This window comes from Mauremys mutica, chromosome 3, assembly GCF_020497125.1.
Source record: "Mauremys mutica isolate MM-2020 ecotype Southern chromosome 3, ASM2049712v1, whole genome shotgun sequence".
NCBI classification, from domain to species: domain Eukaryota; kingdom Metazoa; phylum Chordata; order Testudines; family Geoemydidae; genus Mauremys; species Mauremys mutica.
The window spans coordinates 198453905-198467248 of record NC_059074.1 but is presented as its reverse complement, the minus strand read 5'-3'; the positions used below and the strand labels follow the sequence as shown (position 1 = coordinate 198467248).

The 13344-nt window shown below is 43.2% G+C and overlaps 1 protein-coding gene across 3 annotated transcripts in view; it reads left to right on the top strand.

Moving 5' to 3' along the window:
• The window catches only part of MACROD2 (mono-ADP ribosylhydrolase 2), a 1343640-nt gene that overhangs the window by 5910 nt on the left and 1324386 nt on the right, over positions 1–13344 (top strand). For 2 of the 3 annotated variants that reach the window (XM_045009265.1, XM_045009263.1), the window contains exon 2: positions 7241–7357. In XM_045009265.1, the coding sequence (XP_044865200.1) occupies positions 7255–7357 (103 nt within the window). In that variant the 5' untranslated portion in view covers positions 7241–7254. Of the gene's footprint in view, positions 1–1049; positions 1121–7240; positions 7358–13344 lie in introns of those variants that run through there. The other variant, XM_045009264.1, reaches the window with a different exon arrangement.

Sequence of the window (13344 nt, the reverse complement as noted above, 5' to 3'; positions counted from 1 at the left end):
CTGTGTTGTCATGTGTGCCCTTTGGAATCCTCAGTTAATGTCTTGAATACCAGTATAGGAACCTAGGATGGATGTGGGCCTGATTTTAATAGAGATCAACAGAACACTGGATCCTGAAAGGACCAAAGGTCTAATCTGTATTTCTAATGCATCTTGTGGTGATAAGCAGGTATCTCAAGGGATAATCTGTTAATACAACACTAAATGGATAACAAAGATTTTAACAGTGAAGTGTAGTCTGGGGTTTTGTGTCAAGTTACTGCTGACTTATTCCTGTTACAATCACTGCTAAAAACATTCTTAATCTTTTGTTAAACCAACAGAAAAAGGAAAACAAAGCATTTGAAACTAAAAGAAGTAATGCTTTCATTTTAATAATTGTCCTCTTCCTTTAGCTGTATAAAGCTTTTTTAAATATATGAACACCCCTGTTTTGATGGTTTCTTTAGACTGTCTGAATTGTGTTGATTTTTGAGGTAGTCTTGAGCTGTTATAAATCCAATCCTGTTTCTTTTAAGACAAAACAAAACACATTCCCATAAGAATAGCAAAAATCAGAAATGTGGCTTTTTTGTCTCTGATGCTCTGTTGCATGTGACCTAGCTGTTAGAGAAGTCCAGGGAAAGCACATGGGTTTATCAGTCACTGCAAGACTTGGAAAACAGCTACCAACAGCAGGCTGTTTTAAGGCATTACTTTTAGCTTCCCTTTCTGGTCACAGCTTTACTACAGCAGGGTTGCAAATAGCCTGGCTTAGACAAGACAATTCCACTATATTTTTGTCTTTTGTTGAATAAAATAGGAAAGAGGATAAATGAGGTAGGGATGGAAAATGACAAATTAAGGAGGGGACTATGTCAGGAACCCAACATCCCAGGTGGTGGTCAGGATTTATATGATGCTGGTGGAGGTGGTGATTACTGATGAATCCCAGCTGGGGGAGAAGCTGGGTAAGGTGTAAAGCCAGGAAGCTTGCCACAGAAAAATGCTGTAGGGGAAGAGTCTGCAGTCACTCTCTTGGCCCAGAGATGGGGGTGGGAGTAAACCCAAGGGGGAGCAAAAGCCCTGGGATCCTGTGTGGAAGATAAAGTGGGCAGAAGCTCAGGGAAAGAGGAGCAAGGTTTGAGACTGTGTAGTCCTTGACTGCTGAGTATCGGGTCCCTGGGATGGGACCCAGAGTAACGGGTGGGTCCAGGTACATCTACCAGTCACTGGGAAGTGGTGCAGGACTGTTGAATGTGCCGTACAGACAACTGGTTATGTGAGAGTTTGATACCCTGAAATGGGAGACAATATAGTGACCTAGTTGGAAGTCTGAGTCATAGAGAAAGCACTTGGAGTCCTGGAGAGCGAGAGGGGCCGTGGGTTGAGAGACAGAAGTGGGTGCTAATCCAGGTGTGAGATGATTTCCACATCACCCACAAAGGAGCATCCCCAGCAGTGATTGTACCCATCACAACTAGCCTTTCTATCTCTGGCTCTTGTTTGCTTTTTACAAACTATTTTACGTAATGGGCTGTTACTTTGGACAGTTGTAGGATACAGACCTCTGCACCTAAAACTTCCGTCAAGAAGCTAATGCAAGATGTGTGCAACCAAAGAACAGAGGTCAAACTTCTAGTTCAGTGTATCAACATACCAGTTGAAGGACATCTTCTTAAGGCTTATCTACACAGGCATTTTAGTTTGTGCTGAGTTGATGCATACTAGTTGGTTCACAATATGTAATCTGCGGTAATAATATGCAAATGGGCTATCTGTGCCCTGTTTCAATGCACATGATTATGTAAATGTGACAGAGGATTTGTGTGTGCTCTTTGGCATTTCAAGTGGTTATCCTGTGGTCCTTTGCTTCATTGCTGAATTGTGTGCATTCTGGCACTTTTTTCATAGTGCATTGTGGAATACGTAGTATAAGCCAGTAGAATTCTGGGAGTTTGGGATCAAACTCCAAAAATCCCGTGATTCTTTGCCCTCTGTCCTGTGATTACTCTTTCTGGCTTGGCTAGCACCATTTGTTGAATTCTGTCGGCCATCATGGATGCAATAATGCTCGGTGCCACAGAGCTGGCAATTGTGAATACACTGAAGCTCCTTGCACTTTGGTTCAGTTCTTAGTATTGGGTGTCCTTGGCTTTCTACCACTGAGCAGCTGATGTGGCTATAACATTGGGGGGGAAGGAGGGGGAGAGAGCAAAGATACCAAGCAACTGGTACTACATGAGCTGTTCCAGGAACACAGTACAGAGTTGTTTCTGTGATAGGGGAAACAAGCATCAGTTGGTGGGAAAGCATCAATTGGTGGGGGTGTTTTTGCTGACCTGGGATGACCAGCAATGGTGACAGAATTTCGGGATGGTGAAGGCAACCATTTTTTTGAAATCTGCTGAACTTGGAGCTGTGAAGCCATGTGGAATCCCATGCTTGTTATTAAAATGAGTTGTCATTGCCATCTGGCAGCTTACCACCCCTGACTGTCACTGGTCTGTATCTAACCAATTTTGGCTTGGGAAGATTGGGGGGGGGCGCTTTCTCATGCAGCTATGTGCTATGCAGGAGGTGGTACTGTGCTGGGTTACAAAGCTTGGTAATACTTAGGAGATTATTGGTGGCTTTGCACATATGACATTCCAGAATGGGTCCCATAATTCGATTCCTGCACCAAATGTTGGAGTTGTTTAAACAGAGAAAGGACAATTTCTCCCTGATAGTTGTCCACCAGAGCAGGTTCACAAACATAAATTCAGGGTGGTCTGGAAAGGTCCATGATGCTAGGGTTTTTTCTTTCTTTTTTAAGAATAACTCCTGTTCACCTTAATGAATAATAGTGATTCTGGGGGCAGACTTCCCATGGTCATTAATAGTGTGGAAATTTCTAGGGTCATCCTGGGAGACAGAGCTTATTTTTGTTTCCCAAGCTAATGAAGCCATTTACATGGCACTTGGACAGAAGAAAGGAACTGTTGCCTTAGTAGTTGCAGAATGATAATGGACTGTGTATTTGGCAATTGGAAAGTGGGCTGGCACTATTTTATGACTAGGTTAAATGCTGCAAAATGCCACTGGCATACAATTACAGCTACATGTTTGTTGCACAATATTGGTGAGAGTAAGGGAGAAAGTTTTATGGGTTGGAGGCTGAGATGCAGATATTTGCTCAACATCATGAGCAGCCAGCAAGGCATCCATTGCGAAGGATAAACCACCAGGGCAATACTGTCAGGGATGCCTTTTGTTTTTACTTTGAGTCTGGTGCCCAAAAATGTGCAGCTGTCATCCCTGAGAAGGTAGGGGTCAGAGATTGGATTTTGAGCATTGGAGTTGATTTTTATGGGAAGAGATGTTATGGTGCTCTTTATGCTGTGTGTGCTTTTGAGTTTAAACAACCACCTTTGCCCCTTCCCCAACCTGATTCTGCTGTTAAGTTGAATATTTTTGTGCCATGCATTGTAGAAGCTTTACTTTTTAAAATAGTTTCATTGTCCCCTTATGCCAATAAATAACCAAAAATAAAACTTAAACATTACAGACTCTGCTTGTCATGATTAAACATGGAGGAGAACAAAGTTGAGTCAAGATGATGATGATGGACAGATGGCTCAGGCAGTGGTGCTAGAAGGAGGTCTTTGGAATGTTTGACCACTGGGAGGCATTCTTGGACAGAGGACTGTTCTCATGGGAAATAGACTTCTAGGATGGATGTTGGCACACCTGATTAAAAGAGCTTTAAATTAGGAATTATAATAGGTTGGTCTTGACCAGCGTTTCTAAAACTGGGGGTCCCAACCCAAAACGGGGGTCACAAGGCTATTGTACAGGGATCAGGAGATCACAAAAAATATTGCCGGTGCGAGGAGGAAGGGGAGTACAGCAGCCACCCAGCTCTGAAGGTAGTGCCGCTGCCAGCAACAGTGCGGAAATAAGGGTGGCAATACCATGAGTGTGCTCCTATAAGTATGTGCAGTAATTTGCTATCCCTTTTTTTGGCAGGGAGTCGCCTTGGTTGAGCCATACTTCTCTAGTTTTATGAGATGGTTGTGTGAGACAGTATCAAAAGCTTTACTGAAGTCGAGATATATCCCACTTACTGCTTCCCCTGTCTTGAGCTAATTCCATTTAAACTAAATGGAAGGATAAATAAAAATGTCTGCGACTAGGGTCCTTGAATTCAAGAGGAAACATTCTTTTTTAGGGGCGTTATGGAAGTTTACTGGATCAAAAATCAGAAATTTGAATGTTTAGAAGGGTTGTAATTATTTTCTGCAACTTTGACTTGAAATATCTGCATCCCAAGCAAGGGAGGAAAAACATGTAGACATGTTGAAGAACAAAGTGAATGAACAAACATCTCATACAGATGAAGAGAAGGCAGAAAGCCTAGAAGGGATGGATCAGCAAGGAAAGCTGTCTCTTGGCGGTCAAGAAGTATAGGGAGAGGAGTGAAAACTTCCAAAAGCCTAGCAGCAGCACCATGCAAAGGAAATTTAAAACCAGTAGGAAAAGGTTCTTTAGCCATATAAATACAAAAACAAGGAAAGAAGTGGGACTGTTAAGCACCAAGGACTGGATGGAGATTTAAAGATAAGCTAGTTATAGCCCAAAACCTAAACAAATACTTTATTTTTGTTTAGAAACTGAGGCAGTGAGGAGCTTAGGGGCAGTATCAGGGTGGTCATTGGGAACAAGGATATGGAAGCAGAAATTACTACATCCCAGGTCATCTTAATGGGACCTGCAACAGGGAGGCCCATTGGTGGTTCACTATTCTGTATCAGCAACTCTTTCAGGCCTGACATACTCATTACACCTAACACTCATGATACATGACACCTTTTGGATATGTAATAGATCATTGGAAAACTACCTCACTGATTAATATTCATGTGTGATATATGTACAGGGTGTGCACAAAGAGTTTCGAAGCATGTTCTAGAATTATTTTTGAAATGTTGTGCAAGCAATGCATAAGCACAGTCTGCTTGGACAAAGGAATGTATTTGTCTGCAACTTTATCTGGCAGAGACAATGAAGGTACACTTACATAAAAGGTAGACAAAGCCATCAAACTAGAGAGTGGAGAAGATAGCCTAGTCACTAAAGACAGGGTCTGAACCTCAAATGGTAAGTAATTGAATCAACTGATTGAATACTATATTGCTGTATTATAAATGTATTGAGTAAGGCCTTTTTCTGAAAGTATGTGACAAACTGGTGATTGATATAATTGTGAAATGTATACATTAACACTGTAGGAGGAATTATGGAGACTTGCGAACATTATGCTTAAAGTTTGTGACCAACCATGGGGGAAAAACAGGTTCTCTCCCAGGCAGGAGGAAAGGCAGCTATCTGTCTGTATCCAATGTAACTTAAGCAGTGTGCAGTCAAAACAATGGGAGCTCTGTTTACATACAAATCAGCAGAGGGATGGAAAGCCCACAACGGGAAGGGAAGAACAGCAGGAAGCCTTCCTGGCTCTTGAAATGGACAGTGAACTCTGAAGTGGTATTAAGGGTCCAGAAGGACATTTGAATTGTTCATTGCTGGTGGGGATTCAAGGGACCGAAGCTCTTGAAATCACAGAACGTTGGGCCCTTCAACCAAAGAGGTTGAGGTCTCTGGAAGCTGAGTTTTGGTAAGAAATCTGCTTAGGCAAAGATTGTAACTTGCTGAAAAGAAGTTTTAGTCTCAGAAGCATACTTTTACTTTTGGCTAGTAACCCTTTCTATCTTTATTTCTTATACTTGGTATCACCTATGACTTTTTTTGTATAATAAACTTGTTTGTGGGTGTTGGTGGTGGTAGTGTTGGGTGGTTTTACTATAAACCAATTCAGTGCTGTGATTGAAATGAGTATGTCAAATCTTAAATCAGTGAGCTGCAGTGTGTTGCCTCTTTTTAAAGGAGCAATGAACTTAACTTCTGTAGTGTTCAGTTAGAGGTCTGAACACTGCAGGGAGTCATCTCTGGGGAAATCAGGAGTTGGGGGTTACTATTTTGTTACCTGCAAGGCAAGGTTTAGGCTGGCAGAGTCCTGAAGGGTTTGCTGGCAAATTAGACAAGCTGATAAGTCAAGGAGTTGTCACACAGCTTAGCAGTAGCAAAACTGTCACTTGCTGAGACTGAGAGGTGACACAGTAACTCATCTCTGGGAACCTCAGCACATTGTCAGCTGGTCTTAGGGAAATTCAGGATTGGGAGGGTCTTCCAGCAAAAAGTAACTGGGCGTTGGCAGTTAGGGTGTGATGAGCATGCTTGTATGCTGGCTGTTGGCGTTAAGGCTGTGAGCCACAACAGAACAGCATTTAAGGCACCCATAGTTGCAGGACAGGCAGTGGTTACAGGACTGGTCGAACCCCACAGTGTCACAGGACCAGACCAGAGGGCCCAGATAATCTTATCCAAAAATATTAAAGGATGATATTGCAAGCCCAATAGCAAAGATAATTAATGAATATGTAAATGCAGGGATAGTATCCTATGGCTGGAGAATTGCAAATATACTACCTACAGTTATGAAAATGAAGGGGTGGGGGAGAAGTGATCACGGAAACTACAGATTGCTTAGTTTGACCTGAATTGTGCCAGCGTATCTGGCAAGCGGGTTTCATCCACATTCTTAGAATCTAACTGATCGCTACATATGAACACAGAATGAGACTTTTTTCCTTTCTTAAACCAAACGATCCAAGATAAGCTAATATACTAAATAACTTGCTTTGACCAGCTGCTTTCAAAATATGTTGACTGGCTCTTTGCTAAGTCTTCCCAAGTTTGTTAGGTAAACAGATAGCAGTTTTGACGTTCATAGACTATAACAAAATATTAAGAGCCTAAAGAACGTAAGTAATTTGAAAAAATTTAAAACTGGATATAAAATCATCAGTTTTATATAGTGCGACATCTGCCGCTGTTCTTCTGTTTTGTGATTGGAAGTTGATTGTGAGCCAGGAGGAGAAGGCTCTATCATGGTAGAGAGGATGACTGGAGACCTGGGGGGACAGCAGAGGAAGCAGCTGTTTGTGGTGGCTGAGTTAGTTTCCAAAGTTGCCTGAATGTAGTTGGGTCCGTTTTTGATACGAGTAATATAATGTGTGTGTTTACACCATACCTGGTTCTGTGACGTCAGTCCCTCCCAAACAACAAAAATTACCTTGCTTCCTGGTACCAAAACTTGCCACCATTTGGCTGAGGCCAACAATACTCAATTTTTAAGAACTTTTTTTTTTTCTTCAAACAGAGCGTCTGTTGAAGATGACCTTGGAGGACAGACGCAAAGAATACTTGAGGGAGCATGTTCCATTGAAAGACATTCCAACATGGATGGAAGAAATGAAAAGCAAGAACCAAAGTGACGGTGTGTAAAGAGCATGTTGGGGGGCGGAGACCTGTAAATAAATTAACTATATATATATATATATATATATTTCTCTGTACATATAGGTAACATTATCTGCAGTCTAAGTTAATTACATTATACTTCAAAAATTAATTCTGTATCCATAATGGCTTCTTAATTGTTGGGATTGAAAAATTACACTTTTTTCATGTATTTAGTGTGTTTAGCCTAGTAGGAGTTACATAACGTAGATAATTTTGGTCTTGATTCTCTTAGTCAATTGCAAATGCGTGCAATCTATAGTATCTGGTATGGATCTAATTTTCAATAATTCTGTTTAGAGCGTACAGATACCAGTGGCTTAATGCCCTTAAAAGACTTGGACTTTACAGCATTTCCTAAAGCATACAATTCAGGATTTGTCACAATGTATGTGGGTGTGGAACTGAAGACACTTCTTAAAATCACTCTGCTGGCAGCCACCCGTCAGCTTGATTTAGAGAAATCTACTTTGAGAGCCTCCATGTATTGCATTGATGGCAGTATTTCTCAAGTAACCAGGTTCCAAATCATTTTGTGCTGGTTTCAACCAGTACCTTGAATTTCACCTGAGATTCTATTGATGGTTCATACAAATTATGGAGTGCTGATGTTATATGCTAAAGAGTTGGGGGCACTGGCTTCAGTTTCTAGATGTCTCAGTTTATGTAGAGTTGATTACAGTGGCTGAGGGATTCGGAATGTGGGAGGGGGCTGCGGATTAAGGCAGGAGGTTGGGGTGCAGAAGGGGTACAGGCTCTGGGCTGGGGGTGTAGGTTCTCGGGTTAGGGCATGGATGAGGGGTTTGGAGTGTAGGAAGGGGCTCCAGCTTTGGGGGACTTGGGTGGGGTTGGGGTGGGTTTACCTCAGGCGGCTCCCATCAACAGCACAGTGGGGCCAAGGCAGGCTCCTTGACTGTCCTGACTCTGTGCTGCACCCTGTAAGCAGCCAGCAGCAGGTCCGGTTCTTAGGCTGGGGTGGCGGGGAGGGGACAGGAGGCTCTCTGCACTGCTCTCACCCGTGAGCACAGCCTCCCACTCCCCAGTTCCCCGCCCATGGGAGTGCAGAGCTGATTCTCAAGGAGGGGGCAGCTCGCGGAGCCCTGTGCGCCCGCCCGCCTAGGAGCCAGACCTGCTGGCCATTTCCATGGCATAGTCCAGTGCCAGGACAAGTAGGGAGCCTGCCTTAGACCTGCAGCACCGCCGACTGGACTTCTAACAGCTCAGTCGGTGGTGCTGACTGGAGCCATCAGGGTCCCTTTTCGACTGGGCGTTCCAGTCCAAAACCGGACTGTAGACTTGGGGGGAGGGATAGCTCAGTGGTTTGAGCATTGGCCTGCTAAACCCAGGGTTGTGAGTTCAGTCCTTGAGGAGGCCACTTAGGGATCTGGGGCAAAAATTGGACCTGCTAGTGAAGGCAGGGGGCTGGACTCAATGACCTTTCAAGGTCCCTTCCAGTTCTAGGAGATTGGTATATCTCCCATTATTACCTTTTTTTTTTTAAAGACTGTTTCAGGTGGGGGTCGCCCCTCTCTGGGGTGACTGGGAGCCAGGCCACCTCACTCCTTGGGTCCGGTGCATTGGGCATTGGCCTGGTGGGCAGGAAACAATCAAGGGCTCAGGCCCTCAGGCAGGGGCTGAGCAAGCAGTTCAGGAACGAGCCCAGGCCCTGGGTTAGGGCGGGACAGCAAACAAACAGTCTAGCGCGCAGGCCTTCAGGCAGGGGCTGAGCAAATAGTTCAAGAGCAAAACCCAGGCTCCTGGTCCTGAGCATCTTGGCCGAGGGGGAGACTGCCACCTGTGAGTGGGGTGGCAGGGGGTACACAGGCCCGCCCACTCCACTGCATCTCGGCCCGGGGCTCTAACAGCGGCAAGTGGCCTGCTGCTGTGTCAGTAGGGATCCTGGCCGCAACACACTGACATTGGCTCTGGGTGTGCCACAGCCAGACTAGGATCGGCTGCCCCCGGGCTACTTCCTGCCTCCTCCTCTAGCAATACCTGCGTTTGGTCGGCGTCTTCCACGGCATCAAGCACCATGGGCTCCTCAGGGTACTCAGTGAGCGGTAGGCTTGGCAGCTCCTCTGGGTCACTTCTCACAGGTAGGTTACCAGCTTCTCTGGCATCTGGTCAGTGTCCGGCCTCAACTGGTATGGCCAGTCCTCAGGTCGGTCACAGGCCGCAGGAGTTTCCCCAGCGGGAGCTTAGGGCACCAGCGTGTGGCCTCTCCAGTGGCCAGGCTGCTTCTGAGCCCTGGGGTTGGGCTTTTATACTTCCTGTCCTGTGCTTTGACCTCTGGGGGGCGGGTGCAGGTGCAGGCTCCAGTGGCTCCGCCCACTTTGGCTGCCTCACTACACGAATGCTTGGCAACCCTATGCTCTCGTGCAACCGTAGATATGGGGCTTAGAGTTCTGTCCCCAACCATTGTGAGATGGCTAAAATGATGACCTGGATGAATACAATGATTAAGGTATTAAGATATGAAGGTTAAAACTTCTCTCACAAGCTCTGTCTCTGTTGGAAGGGTTTCAGGAACTGGGAGTCTCTTCTGGGTAATCTCGGTGACCCAACAGGTTTTCAGGCCCCAGTACCATATGGGTAGATGACTATACCATCTAGTTGTCAATCTGTTTTTAATGTTTTGAAATGGAGGTGCATATAAGAGGCTGAAATTTTTCAAATATTCATATGGTTTTGAGTGAATCTGTATTACAATAGCACAGTGGTCCCCAATCTTTTCAGGGATGTGTCCTCCCCAACCCCCTGTCTGTGCCAGGGGCGGGGCTCAGAGCTGTGAGCGGAGCTGGGTTGGGGTGGCGCTCCCTCCCTGCCCCTCAGGGAGACTGGCTCAGGCCCTACCACACACCTCCAAATGATCTTCAGTGACCACCTAGAGAGGTGTGCCCCACAATTTGGGGATCACTGCAGTAACACACAGAGCCTCCTTTGTGGTAGGCATTGAACATACACTTAAGTCAGTCTCTTCCTCAAAGAGCTTACTCTCTGCATAGTATTTCTTCTCCCATCCTTTTGTCTAAATTTTACGCATGGAGAAATGAATGCATGGAGACTGACTTTCCTAAGCTCATCTAGAAAAATCTGAGAGCTGGGAATCTTCCAAGCCTTAACCACAAGACCATTCTTCCTTTCTACACATTAAGCTATTTTCTGAACTTCACTAAACTTGAAAGTCAATGAGGCTTACAAATGCTGACTGTTAATGTCACTATCTTTTTTTTGTTTTTTGAGAGCATTATACTACGCTACTGTTCTGTATATTTACTTCATGAAACCACTGTCTGACTTGACAGGGGTTAGACAGCCTGGCTGATTTGCTAATTCCACTGGTGAATTTCACTTCTCTTGTATGTTTTGTCTACAACATAGATTTTGCTTTCTTTCAGGTAGTGCTTAGTGTGCTGCAGAAATGCTGGAAGGCAAAAGCTGAGCTGAAACACTTTATTTCCCCCACTCTGTTCTTTAAGCTTTTGTTACATTGTATATTCATGAGAAGATGTCACCAGTTTCTTACATTTAAATTTGTTTTATAAAAAAGCTATGGAGGAAAAGTAACCTTTTAGAAAGATGGGCTGACACTCAATAAGACAGATAATTAATTTAAAATGTGGAAAATATTAAGAGATGCACTTCTTGTGAATGTGGTGGTTCACACTCTGTACGTAGTATAGCAAAGTCCCGTTTCCCTCCCGCCACCCAGCCAATACTTGTACATTGATGCTATTCTGTAGACTACTTCCAGACTCTGTGCTCAAATATTTAAGTTCAGATCTTTTTTTCTGACTTGGAACTCTCATTTTTAAAAATATTTTTTCTTTAAACATAAATGTTGTTTCTTCTCCCCTTTGTTGTAAGTGAGTAATAGATTCTTCAAAGCTCTAGATGTATGGAAATAAGATGTGTTTGAAATATAGGATTTGACATATAGGTTTCGACTATACTTGGTTCATCATCCTTCCAAATCCTGATGCTTCAGAGGAAGATGAGCGCACACTTTAACCCAAATACATCTGACTAGTTTTGCTGCATAGTGGGTACAGCAGTAATTCTTTCCTGATAACCAGCACACGAGTGGCTTGTGACTAGGTGTAACAAATAAATAAAGGCACTTCCAGCATTTTTTAAACTTTATTTTTTGTAATACTGCAGTATGTTAGGAAACAAACAACTCTTGTGATGTTTTGTGCCTTGAGATGTTTGCAGTCGAATGGACCAGTATGTAGGGGCAAGGGCAACAATAAATGAACATTACTTTTTTATATATATATATATATATATATATATATATGTAAAGTTATATCTATTTTTATTCTGTATTACTCTTGGAGCATGTCCATCTCAGTTAGCATGTTGCTTAATGAAGTGGTTGCATAAATGAAAAGGTGGAGGTTGTGCAGATAAGCTCAGAAGATCCTTCCATAGATAAGGGCCAAGGTGGAAAGTCAACTTCTTTCATTAATGAGCCTGGCATCATCAGCAGAGTAGTGTTAGTGGGGAAGGCTGAATAAATGACTAGTGCTAGTTACTTGTTATATAAGTCAGATGCTTGTTACTACTTCCTGAGATCTAACTCTAGTATTTGACTGACGACCTGCAGCAGTGAATTCCACAGGCCATAAAGAAGCTGTGCAAAGTGACTTCCTTTTTATTCTAACTTTCTTGTAATTTAATTTTAAGAACTTCCTTTGACTGGGTAAGGTTAAAAAAGGAAGAATAGAGCAGCTCCCTCATACAATCAAATCTTCTCTAAACTGCTTCTCTTCTAAGCTACATAATAATGTCTGTGGTCCTGTCATACAGATCCTGCCATGCCTCTAGCCCTCTTTGCCCTTCTGTGGACCTTATTCTTCTCTGCTGGGTGTGTGGGGTTTGGTTTTTTGTGGTTTTTTGTTTTTTTTGGGAGGTGATGTGACCAAAATTTAATGCACTGCTCCATTCTGTGTGTTCTTTAATATGTTATCACACACTTCATCTAGAGTAGTTGCTACGGGCAGAATGTAATAAAAACATCTGTCTTCTATGATGTGAAAGCCCATACTGTTTTTTTCCCACAGTAGATAAACCAGTATTTTTAAAGTTATTTGGACAGAGATGCTTGATAGGATGCTGTCTACTGAAAATGTGGCCATCACCTGCAGTGATAATGACTATTGCCAAGCACCTGTAGGGATGAGAAGGTAGTTAAGATTCAGTGCTTGGTCAAGCACTAACTTCTCTTGAGTCATGGTAGTTATGTATCAGAGGGGTAGCCGTGTCGCTTTTTATGGTAGTTATGATTTGTTTGGTGTGAACATTTGTCCTCCAGGAGCTGTAGTGCATAAGCCATCAAACTGCTGTCAGGTGGTAACTTCTCCTACCATGCTGCAATGAATTTGAACCAATAACCCAAAAGTAAGAAACAATATATCTCATTACTAATCCTCTGAGCAATCCAGTACAACTCTGATTTAAGATGGCCCACACAATATGGACTCAACAGATTTAAAAAAAAAACCCCAAACGTACCAGAAGATTTTTTTTTTTTTTATTTAAACTTGCATCTGGTTTGCTCTTTTAGCTTAGAAACATCCTAGCAATGTCATCTGGAACTATTCTAGTTAAGGATTGTCAATTTTGCATTGCTTAAATTCAGCCATTTCCATTCATCGTGATAACTTCTATGTGACACTTCAGTCTGTTTAAAATTATAATCTGTTTTCTAGAATTCCTAAATGGATTAAGCTGCTTCTTTCAGTTACAAAATGGTCAAAATATATCTCTGTAGTTTCACTGACATGCCCTAATAAGACTTGACTTTTAAATAAGATCACCAGTGCTGATTTTGTGCAGACTAACATTCAGGAAAATATTTGGCCTCAGAAAGGGTGGGGAGATGGATGGGAACAGAAGAGAACCCAACTCCGTGCTGAAGAGCTAATGTTTGTGAACTTTCACTTTTTGCAATGGTCTCAT